This window comes from Schistocerca serialis, chromosome 1 (assembly GCF_023864345.2).
Source record: "Schistocerca serialis cubense isolate TAMUIC-IGC-003099 chromosome 1, iqSchSeri2.2, whole genome shotgun sequence".
Classification (NCBI taxonomy): domain Eukaryota; kingdom Metazoa; phylum Arthropoda; class Insecta; order Orthoptera; family Acrididae; genus Schistocerca; species Schistocerca serialis.
In genome coordinates this window covers 511,446,686-511,458,946 of record NC_064638.1, presented here as the reverse complement: position 1 = coordinate 511,458,946, position 12,261 = coordinate 511,446,686, and the positions used below count along the sequence as shown (strand labels likewise).

Here is a 12,261-nt window from a genome sequence, read left to right as displayed (position 1 = left end):
GCCGGACACGAAAAATCTGTGTGTCAGAGCATGAACAGCATTTAGCAGATGCACTACAAACAGTTGTATGTTTCTGTTAGAAGTAGATGCATCTTGTAATTAAACCAAATGTTACCCAAATAGACAAACGTCAACAGAACACCACGTTGGTCAGCGTTTATTGTTAACGACATGAGGCATGTACCATGACACATGTACGTACTATTGTTCATAGTACACCTGTATGAGACTTTTCATGTGGCATAACGATACTCACAGAATGCCACTTAAGTTGGGCCCGTGGTACGATACCGGTATACTAAAAGTTTAAAAAAGAATACTATGCAACTCATGGTCGACTTTTAATCATTATGAAGTACGTGAGATGCGCGCGGGATACGGAGCAAAATGTGTATGAAATTTTTATACCGCAGAAATCTTACTTACGCAACTCCTACTATTCTACCATTCTAATGAACTAATTTCTTGGCAATATGTACTTCTCTCTAGAAATGTCCGATGTTTTTATAACTGTCAGCTTTTTGCTCCTCTTTTTTCATTTGGGAGTAATATCAAAATTTTCTTGAGCACTTACCTGGTCAATAATTGTCTGGCCGAATATGCAGTACAGCCCCGTTTCGTACATATATATTGGGAGTGTACACAACATCTTCGACATCGTCGTGCGTTCCACGTCTTTCTGTAACAGCTGTTGGATAACAATTAACGTGTTAGATTTACAGTAATAAATCGTTATAATATGAAGTACTTCACGCATGAAATTACGAGGCAATAGATACACAGAGGCGACAAAAGTCACGGGATACCGCCTAATTTCGTGTTAGACCCTCTTTTGTCGGGCGTACTGCAGCAACTGGACGTGGCATGGACTCAACAAGTCGTTGGAAGTCCCTGCAGAAATACTGACCCATGCTCCCTCTATGGCCGTCCATAATTGCGAATGTGTTGCTGGTGCAGCATTATGTCCCAAAAATGTTCAATGGGATTGATGTCGGGCGATCTGAGTGACCAAATCATTCACTCAAATTGTCCAAAATGTTCTTCAAACAAATCGCGAACAATTGTAGCCCGATGAATGGCGCATTGCCATCCACAAAAATTCCATCGTGTTTCCGGATCATGAAGTCTACGAATAGCTGAAAATGGTTTCCAAGTAGCTGAACATAACCGTTTCCAGTCAATGATCTGTTCAATTGGTCCAGAGGACCCAGTCCGTTCCACGTAAACACTGCCCACATCATTATGGAGCCACCACCACCTCGCACAGTGCCTTGTTGACAAAATGGGTCTATGGCTGCCTGATGTTTGCGGCACACCCGAACTCTCCCATCAGCTCTTGCCAACTGAAATCGGGCCACAGTATTCCTGTCATGATGACGAGCCCAGGGGAGGCGCTGCAGGCGAATGTCGTCATGTTAGCAAAGGCACTCGTATCGGTTGTCTGCTGCCGTAGCCAATTAACGCTAAATTTCGCCGCACTATCCGAAAAGATACGTTCGTCGTGCGTCCCACATTTCTGCGGTTATTTCACGCAGTGTTGCTTGTCTGTTAACATTAACAGCTCCATGCAAATGCCGCTGCTCTCGGTCGTTAGGTGAAGGCCGTCGGCCACTGTGTTGTCCGTGCTGAGAGGTAATACTCGAAATATGGCGTTCTCGTCACACTTTTGACATAGTTGATCTCGGAATATTGTATTTGCTAACGATTTCCGAAATCGAATGTCCCATGCGTCTAGCTCCAACTACCACTCCGCATTCAAAGTCTGTTAATTCCTGTCCTGCGGCCATAATCAAGTTGGACACCATTTCATATGAAGCACCTGAGAACAAATGACAGCTCTGCCGATGGACTGCCCTTTCATATCTTGTGTACGCGAAATTACTGCCATCTGTATTTGTGCATACAGCTGTCCCGTGACTTTTGTCATCTCATTGTATGTATAGCTACTGCACATTGCTTAAAACTGTAATTTCATCATTTCCATAACTTAGGTGCCTGAAAAAAGAGTTAGAAAATGATTCGAGGGGACCTCAAAAAGTAAGTTACACATGTCGTCCACACCAAGACCATTGTGCAATAATAGTGATACACTGACAGAGGGGTGTACATGTTCTGGGTTTCCTGCAGGCTCTATTCTTTTGCGTTTCGGATAATATGTGCATCGCAGTGTGGGGGTCTAATGGTGGGGCAAATCGAAACGTAATTCAAAGTTGAAGTACGCATGATACTACGATTCTTGCAGTGTCGCTTCCACCCGTAATGAAATGGTGCCAACAGTTTGACCAAGGCCGCGCAGACTCAGGTGGGGATGATTGTGAGAGAAGGCCATCTACATCTGCCACAGACGACGTTGCCCAGGCCATCGAGGAACTGATTCACAGCTGTCTCAGATTTTCCAAAGATGAAGACGTTCACACAGCGGTTCTAGAATGGCACCGTAACCAGAGAATTGAATGGCTGGCAGAAGATTCCAGCCGGTGTTTACAGAGAACTGATGAATATGCTGAAAAGTTTAAAGTTTAATGCAACATTCATAAAAGGTACTTGGGCCGCCATGATAACGTGCAACTTAGTTTTGAAGTCACCTCGCGTAACGTAGACAGTTTCACTTTCACAGCAACGTGTATTACGTTAGAAAGTTGTTTGCAAGAGCAGATGAGAAAAACATACGAAAGAATCTCTTTTCCTGTTTTTACCTAACAGATGTATACGTGACTTTCCGTTGCTTCCCACCTCAGAACTTCATATTTAAGCTGCTCACCAATTGTTTTTTGTTTAAAACGTATACAACTATTATAAATATTGAAAATTTATTTTATGCTTACCACTGATGTAACGAAAATGTGTACACAGATGTTCATCATATTCAGAAAAAGGAGGACGAAAACGGACTGTGACATTACTGACTCCAACTCCTCGACACATCTGAAATGGTATATCGGTTAGTGTGTATTAGATAGTGGAATAGGGCAATTAACTGCATTCCCAAAATTTCTGCGATAGATAAGATAGTTACAGTTCAAGCAAACATTTTCTCGTAAGTGTGACGGTTAAAAATGATGTTTTCCCTAGTGATTTTTGTTGCAGCTTCTATTTGAAAATGTGAATCAAGTTTAACAAACTTACAAAAGCGTAAATGTAAATAATAAAATTCAAATGGCAAAGAAGATTCAATTTTTAATAGTATTGTTTTAGAAACATCTGCTTCTACGTACATACTATTCAAACCACTATGAAGTGCATGGCAAAGTGTACATAGCATTGTACTACGCAAATTCTGCTGTGAGAGATAGCTAAACGGCATCTCAGCATTTAACTCTGCATTTGTAACGAATGGCGTTATGTAATTTCCGTGATGTAACTTCTGTTTAAATAACGTATGTTCACTGACGTTAAATCGCTTTATAATTGATACCATACATTTTCTGGTGCCGAAACCGCGAACGGGACCACGGACCGAAACTTTTGAAGTCTCTGTCTGCTGTAATTCAAGAGGCCTTTTACGTCTATTTCGAGCGCGGTCCCAGTTGTCATTTAAGCACTGTGGCCTTCAGATTACTTGCATTCATTATTAAAATTTATCAGGTTATTGCCTGTGTACAAGCTGCTGAAGTGATATTTGAGTAGAGCGTACAGAATAAATTGTCGAATTGCATAACAAATGCATATCTGAACTCTGGTGTGGAGATCTAATATTAAAGCTTGTCCAGTGCTGCAACCTTATAGCGACGCCACGCTTATGACTAAACGTAAGCAAACGTACTGAAACAACGGACAGTCTAAGTTGGAACGTATTCTGGTGCTGTTTTCTAATGGAATCTGAGTCCTCTCTTCAAGCCTGTTACAGTTGGTGGCTTGGGTCTTGGCAAAGAAATGGTTCAAATGGCTCTGAGCACTATGGGACTCAACTGCTGTGGTCATAAGTCCCCTAGAACTTAGAACTACTTAAACTCAACTAACCTAAGGACAGCACACAACACCCAGCCATCACGAGGCAGAGAAAATCCCTGACCCCGCTGGGAATCGAACCCGGGAACCCGGGCGTGTCTTGGCAAAGTTGTGAGTCTCTCCCCCACCAAAAAGTGTGTTGGGGAAAGCACTTTGTCTTACTTTTAAGCGATTGCCCTCGAGTTGAGGGCGGTTTCAATATTCAAGAGCACAATCTGTATGTAGCCTTTTCTCGTTGTGGAGCGTTCGAGTTCTTTTCTGACATCTTCCGACTGAAGCTACCCCCTGGCCAACACGTCCTACTAAGCCGCACGCGGAACTTTAAAATTTAGTGTTATGCCTTGTTTTGCGAGGTAGTGATAGGTCATACAAGCATGGACGGCCGTCCACAGTTCCATTATCTCTTTGTTCACTTCATCGAATGTCTGGATATTGCCATGGTAGATGGTGTGTCGAACCTCGCGTCTACCAATAAATCTTTGTAATGCCAGCAAATATCGATCCGTTGTTGCATTATGAACTGGTTGTGTGAGCGGTTCTAATCTCAGCATACGTGAAATCACTTTATAACTGGCCCCACATAGCAGGGCTTGTCTCCACTGCACTAATTGGCTTTAAATACTTTTTATAAACAGAATTTCGAAGTAACTGAGCTACCTCAGTCGAAGCAGGAGGTTGAGGCACCTATCTTCCTACACAATATTTTGATTGAAGTGAATTAATTAAAACATCGATACGAAAATATCAATAATTTTTCGAACGCACAACTACACAAAATTGCTACATCTAATATACAGCACAAAATGTTCCAATAACACCTTGCACTTCTAGCAGAAGGCAGCCCTCTGAAGAAAACTCGAAGGTGTTACTAGCGTACGTCAGTTGTCGCCACTGGAAATTCCGACATGTTACGCACTTTGAGGTAGATTTTATCCATGGGCTACGCGTTGAGGAAAGTTTACCCCCATGAACAGAATATAATAGCTGTATTTCATTAGGAACAACTAAATTTAGCATTCAAGAGCATCTTAGGATGCCGGATGTGTGGAAATTGAATATGTATTGTAATTTTTAAGAGAACTGCTTTCCGTATTTTCACTGTGGTGCGAACACCGTAGATGTGTGGTTGGAGGGGACTAGGTATATTCACGACTAGCCTTCCGAACCGATTTCTTGGGGGCTATGCGTGAAAAACTGTCACTCGTTCAACACGTTCTTCAGTCACTCTTGGCCGTTCCATACAGTCTGACTAGCTGTTTCATTTGATGTATTGTTTGCCGCGCGGGATTAGTCGAGCGGTCTAAGGCGCTGTAGTCATGGACTGTGCGGCTGGTCCTGGCGGAGGTTCGAGTTCTCCTTCGGGCATGGGTATGTGTGTTCGTCCTTCGGATAATTTAGGTTAAGTAGTGTGTAAGCTTAGGGACTGATGACCTTAGCAGTTAAGTCCCATAAGATTTCACACATTTTTGATGTATTGTTTATAATTATATTAGCAGTTACAGTGACGACTGTGTGGAGATTTTTAAGGAGACGCTTACAACTATGCCTTTATCGTTTGCAGTTGTTCTTTCATTTGAAGTATTATTTGTAATTATACGTTGGGTGTAATAAATGCTGCAAAGCTTTAAAACCCATATACTCATTTTCGGATGCCCTATATTTTCTCGGTTTTTGTACTCTGTAAATGCAGGAACGTATGTTTTCTAAATGGCCTTATCACCATGCAGACTCAGGTGTTAACGGTATCGCGAACCTTTCTCATAACACTTGTCACTCTTAGCTTTCTACCAGGAAAGCTACTATTATATCTAAATTTATGGAAATGTAGTGTCTGTCTGCAGGCACAAAAAAAGAGCTTTCGTCGCAGAGCCTGACGTTGATTCAACCGGATATCGACAAGGCCTAAGTATTTCCTTACGGAAGCACGCCCTTAGCAGTCCCCTGGCAACATCCCTGAGCCGTAAGCACGGCTTTGTACGAGGGCCGAATGAAAAGTAATGCTTCCACCTTCGTTAATTGGTTTTGGATGGGAATACTTTAATAAATCAAACAAGAAATAATCCTTAGAATGTGATCTTTAATTACCAATATTCACATTCCCACATAATCATCAGCCAACCGGATACATTTCTGCCAACGATTAACAAGTTTTCTGAAGCCGTCACCGAAGAAGTCGACACTCTATTTCCGCAACCACAGTCTCACAGTTCTCTCAACGTCTTCATCAGAAGCGTAATGATGTCCCCGCAGATCGCCTTTCATTATCGGGAACAGATGGAAGTCAGACGGTGCTAAATCTGGACGGTACGGAGGATGCCGTGTGGTGGTGAGACTTAGTCTTTGAAGTTCTGCTGTTGGGGCACGTGAAGTGTGTGGTTTGGCATTGTCATACTGCAGGAAAACATTTCCATTTTCCTTTAGGACCTTTGTAAGCCGTCGTTTCAGAGTTCGAAGCGTTGTGATGTAACGCTCTGATTTTTTTTTTTTTTTTGTTCCACGATCAAGGAAATCAACATGGATAGCACCATCTGCGTCCCAGAACACTGAGGCCATGATTTTTCCAGCTGAGGACTGCGTCTTGAATTTCTTTTTCCGGAGCGAGTCTTTGTGTCGATATTCCATAGACTGAAGTTTCGTCTCCGGTTCGTAATGGTGTACCCACGTTTCTTCTCCTCTCAGAATTGAATGGAGAAAGGCGTCACCTTCATTTTCGTAACGCGAGAGGAGTTCCTGACAAATGCTGTGCGCTTTCATTTGAGGACTCAGCATCCGGGGTACCCATCGTGCACAGATTTTCCGATAGCCAAGAAAGCAATAATGTGACCCACACGTTCTTGTGAAATGTCGGTTGTGCTTGCAGTTTCTCTCTGAGTGATTCGACGGTCGTCCTGAACCAATCTGTCAACATTTTGCTTGTGAAACTCGGTGGTTGCTGTCACAGGCCGTCCAACTCTTTGTTTGTCATGCAGGTCAGATGTTCCCGCCTCAACATCTTTAAACTTACTAGCCCAACGACGCACAGTACTCACATCAACACAGTCACCATAAACTGCTTTCATTCCCTGATAAATCTCCTTTGGGATGACACCTTCTGCTGTCAAGAATTCAATGACTGCATGTTGCTTAAATCGCATTGACCGACCGTCTGCGCGGGGTTGCATACTTTACACTGTAACAACACAGCCGTTCAATGCTAAGGCTTACCGCCAACTGCAGCTGTAGAATCGAGGCTACGGAACAAGCCAGAACCTGCTCACATACCAATGCTGCCAACTGTTGAAGAGTTACGAAGGTGGAGGCATTACTTTTCAGTCAACTCTCGTACATTCAACTCTTTCGGTGAGAAACTGGGGCAGCGTCCTTGAAGTTGGTGTCAAATACCAAGGTTGGGAAAACTTACCACACGACAGAACACAGATAAACGAAATACGCACAGTAGCGGTGACGATGCTGTTACTATGGTGATGATGTCGTTCTACACTGAAGAGCATGCGAAGTACTCACCGAATTATGGCTTGATGGTGTTTTATACTCTTCACCAGCACGCGGTACATCTCTGTACCTATCCTATTCGTATCGACAGAGATGATGGCAGTACTCTCGCTGCGTTCTTCGGTTGACTGATGACCGTTATAAGCAATCGCACCTCTTGGACTACTGAGTCCAGAGCGCAACCAACTTCCATTCATCACATTGGTCACTCTATACGAGGCACTATAAAGTGCTGATCTCTGAAACGTAGAAGAAATGAATGACAGGAAACTGACAAAATACACTTACATTTGCGAAAAACGCACACCAAGAAAAATGCATTTAAGTGAAATGAATTTCATACGCGGTCCAGACAGGTTAATGTGACCACCTGTACAAAGCCTGAATAACCGACTTTTGCAGCGCATGCACGGGGGAAGAGAGTCAGTAAAGTTTTGGAAGATACCAAAAGGGGTGTGGAGCCGATCTCCAGTGCCGTTACCAGCTGCGCCAAGTTTCTCGGTCGAGAATCCATGGCCTGAACGGCCCGATCGAGGTTGTACCACAGATTCTCGATTGGGTTTATGGTGACCAGGGAAGTATAGTAAACTCATCCTGAAGTTCTTCGAACCACGCACGTTCACTGCGAGCTGTGTGGCACATTCCAATGTCCTGCTGGTAGATGCCAGGGCGCAGAGGAAAAACAAACTGTATGTAGGAATGGAAATGGTCACGAAGGATAGATGTGTACTTGTGTTGATTCGTCATGCCTTCCAGATTGACGATGTCGCCCAGGGAATGCCACAAAAAGATTCCCAAACCCAGAATTCTCCCTCCTCCGGCCTGAATCCTCACGGCAATTGTTGCAGGGCCATACACTCCAACGGCCATCTGTCCAATGGAGCATAAAACGTGTTTCGCCTGAAGAGGCCACCTGTTGTGGCTCAGTGGAAGTCCAGTCGCGAAACTGGCGTGCATATAAACAGCAGTCAGCATGGGTGCCTGAACCAGGTGCCTGCTGAGGACGCCCATCGACAGCTCCGTTCGCTGAACAGTCTTTGAGGAGAAACTTTCGGTAGCCCCTTGGCTCATCTGGGTGGTCAGTTGCTCAACAGTTGCGCGACAGTCCGCCCCACACATCTCCATAGCGTCCTTCATCATTGTCGTTTATGACCCGTGGTGCGCTTCTTTTGGATAGCGCCATTTTGCCAGGCATGGTTTTTTTAGGCTAATCGGCACGTGAACTGTTTAGAAACTTCGCCGTTTCGCAAATGCCTTCATTCTTTGCCCGAAAGCGAATGATCACGCTCTTTTGGACGGAAGACAATCGCTTCGTTTCTGGATTACGACAACGACTCGCTTTTCCCTGCGTTTTTTTTTTTTTTTTTTTTTTTTTTTCTTTATTGTGATTTCATGCCCAAGCCCCATATGGGCAGGGGAGGGCTGTCAGCAGCACAATTCGCCGCTCTTCAGCCGAGTGACATGACAACTAAAACAAGAATAAAATAATACAGACATAAGGAGGTAAAAAAGGGGAACATAAAACAGAGTAAGGGGAGAAAATGGAGGTAAAAATACACTGACATGTAGACGTTCATTGGGGACAGTTAAAAAAGTCACCAGAAACTTAAAAAAAACACAGTTGGCGATTCTTAAAACACAGAGAAGACACTGGATGCGCATGCACAGGTTAAAAGTTGGCCACAGTATTAAAAACACTCCGAAACAACACACTTAAAACCCACTGGGAGCACACACGACGAAGAATAAAACTACCAGGCGGGACCTGCCGAGGGAAAGGTCAGAGAGGATGGAAAAGGAGGGGAGAGCATGGGGCAGCTGGGGAAGCGGCGGGATGAAGAGAGGAGGGGCAACCGTGGGTTCACGAAGAGGCAGGAGACACATGGGGCGGGAGAGGAAAAGGGAAGACAGGGCAGGAGGGAGCGCAGAGACACTGAAAGAAGGCACAAGAGATGGACGGGGAGTAGGAGGGGAAATCCGCTGAGAAGGAGGGAGGGGGAGGAGAGGGAGCCCTGAGGAGGAGGCAGGAAGAGGGGGTTAGAGTTGGTAGGAAGGGTAGATGTCAGGGCGAAGCTCATCATCCGGGAGTGGTAGACGGTGGAAGTTGTGTTGGGAAAGGAGATGGAGGGTGTGGAGATGGAGAGAGGGAGGGACACAACGGTAAAGGCGCGGTAACTGGTTGGGAGTGGAGAGGAAGGGAGACACCAGGGGGTGAGGGGGATCAAGGCGGCGGACAATATATAGTGTGCGGATGTGTTCAAGGAAAAGGAGAAGGTGGGGGAAGGGGATGAGGTCATAGAGGATGCGCGTGGGGGACGGAAGGCGGATGCGGAAGGCGAGGCGGAGTGCATGGCGTTCGAGGATTTGGAGGGCTTTATAGAACCGGGGAGGGGCGGAAATCCAAGCGATGCTGGCATAACAAAGGATGGGGTGGATCATGGATTTGTAGGCGTGAAGGATGGTGGAAGGATGCAGACCCCACGTCCGGCCGGACAGGAGTTTCAGGAGGCGGAGGCGGTTGTGAGCTTTGTTTTGGATGGTAAGGAGATGGGGAGTCCAGGTGAGGTGGCGGTCGAGTGTGAGGCCAAGGTATTTGAGGGTAGGAGTGAGGTGGATAGGACGGCCGTAAATGGTGAGGTAGAAATGATGGAGGCGGAAGCAGCGGGTCGTGTGGCCTATGATGGTCGCCTTGGTCTTGGAGGGATTAACACGGAGGAACCACTGGTTGCACCAAGGGGTGAATTGGTCAAGGTGGGTTTGGAGGGTACGTTGGGACCGTTGAAGGGTAGGGTAAAGGGCTAGTAAGGCGGTGTCATCAGCGAACTGGAGAAGATGAACAGGAGGGGGAGGTTTGGGCATATCAGCAGTGTACAGGAGATAGAGGAGAGGGGAAAGGACAGAACCTTGGGGCACGCCGGCAGAGGGGTAGAAAGTACGGGAGTTCGAATTGTGGATAGTCACATAGGAGGGACGATGGGAGAGGAAGGAAGCAACGAGACGGACGAAGTTGATGGGGAGAGCATAGGTCTGTAGTTTGAAAAGGAGCCTGGGATGCCAGACACGGTCATAGGCGTTCTGGAGATCAAGGGAAACAAAGATAGCAGAGCGACGGGAGTTAAGTTGGAGGGAAAGAAGATGGGTAAGGTTAAGGAGCTGGTCGTCAGCAGAGAAGGAAGGCCGGAAGCCACATTGGGTAAGAGGAAGGAGGCGGTGCTGGTTAAAGTGGCGGTGGATACGGCGAGAGAGGATGGCCTCAAAGACCTTACTGAACACGGAGGTGAGGCAGATGGGACGATAGGAAGAGGTAGCAGAGGGGGGTTTGTTAGGCTTAGGGAACAGCAGGATACGGGAAGTCTTCCACAGGTCAGGGTAAAATCCAGTGGAGAGGAGGACATTGTACAGCGTAGCAAGGACAGACAGGAAGGATGGAGGGGATTCCTTGAGGTGACGGTAGGTGACGCCATCATGACCAGGGGCGGTGTTTCGTTTGGAGCGGAGGACGAGTGTGATGTCTTGCATTTTCCCTGCGTCCCCCGACATGGCTTATATATCTTCCACTGCTAGTGCCGCCATCTGTCGTCTGTGAGTGGTTATTGCATGTTGACGGCGAATATAGACGGTAGTCACGTTAATGTGACTGGACTGTGTATCGTAAACTAGGCCTGTGACAATACACAAACATTTAGGAGTATCGAACTATTCATGACCTCCTACTTCAAGAGTAAAGTAAGGTGTGAAACTGAAGCGTAGTAACTCGACTCTTTTTATAATTTGAGATAACGTGAAATCTTCGAACCCACGCTGTATTTCGAAGCCCACAGAACACTATAATTTTTAATTTTAATTTATTTTCAAGGGATAAGTTTTTCATTATGCATAAATGGGAAGCGATATTTTTTGGAGGTAGAAAAATGTAATTACCTTGGTAATAAGCGAAACGAGTAGTCTGTACATTAATTAAAGGAGCACACTGCATAGTTTTCGCTCATAAGCGGGAACAGTATGTAGCATCGTGTCAGAGGATGTCGTGGGAGGCGTAGTCTTGGAGTTGAAGGGAGAGGCGAAGCCGGAACATGAATGGAAGGTGTCCAAGCGGAAGCGCTCTGCAGGACATAGGAATTTTTCTAGGACATGGCTTTTGGAGGACATCTGGTTTCCAGAATATGTAAGAAGCAACAAATGTTCGACGTCCCTCAGCCGAGAGGATGGACTCGTCCATCGGATGGAGGATGGAAGAAAAATAGCGTGGTACAAATTAATACAGCGTTAACGTAATAAAAATGGCCGGAAAGATATTTCGTGCGCTTTAATATAGGCAGCGTAACTTATGTCACCCTCTCAGGGAGCCTATCGCAAGATGCGTGAACTGTTTTCAGGCCAGTTTTATTTTGCCTAGCCTATACGAGCGATGGTGAGATAAAGTATGAATAAATCCGCCATAACATCGTGATGAAGTTAAAGATCCAACGTAGGTGTTACTTACGCCTAAATTTGCATCAGTGACAGTATGTTTAGCGAAGTCACAAGGGTTGACCACGATAGCAAGTAGCCGGCCGCTGTGGTCGAGCGGTTCTAGGCGCTTCAGTCCGGAATCACGCGGCTGCTACGGTCGCAGGTTCGAGTCCTGCCTCGGACATGAATGTGTGTGCTGTCCTTAGGTTAGTTAGGTTTAGGTAGTTCTATGTCTAGGGAACTGATGACCTCAGATGTTAAGTTCCATAGTGCTTAGAGCCATTTTTGATAACAAGTAGTGATAGTCGCTTACGCGGGGGACTGTGACCAGTTAGAGACTGATTTGCTGACAGAAGAGTTCGCTTCTCC

The 12,261-nt window shown here is 45.6% G+C and overlaps 1 protein-coding gene across 1 annotated transcript in view; it reads right to left on the bottom strand.

Annotated features, from left to right (window-relative positions):
- LOC126457768 (odorant receptor Or2-like) overlaps positions 1–7,572 on the bottom strand; it is a 38,430-nt gene extending 30,858 nt beyond the window's left edge. The window contains exons 1-3 of the mRNA XM_050094338.1: positions 7,453–7,572; positions 2,826–2,925; positions 575–688 (exon numbers count right to left, since the gene is read on the bottom strand). Coding sequence (XP_049950295.1) covers positions 575–688; positions 2,826–2,925; positions 7,453–7,502 — 264 coding nt within the window. The 5' untranslated portion in view covers positions 7,503–7,572. The remainder of the gene's footprint in view (positions 1–574; positions 689–2,825; positions 2,926–7,452) is intronic.
- Positions 7,573–12,261: the final 4,689 nt, after the last annotated feature.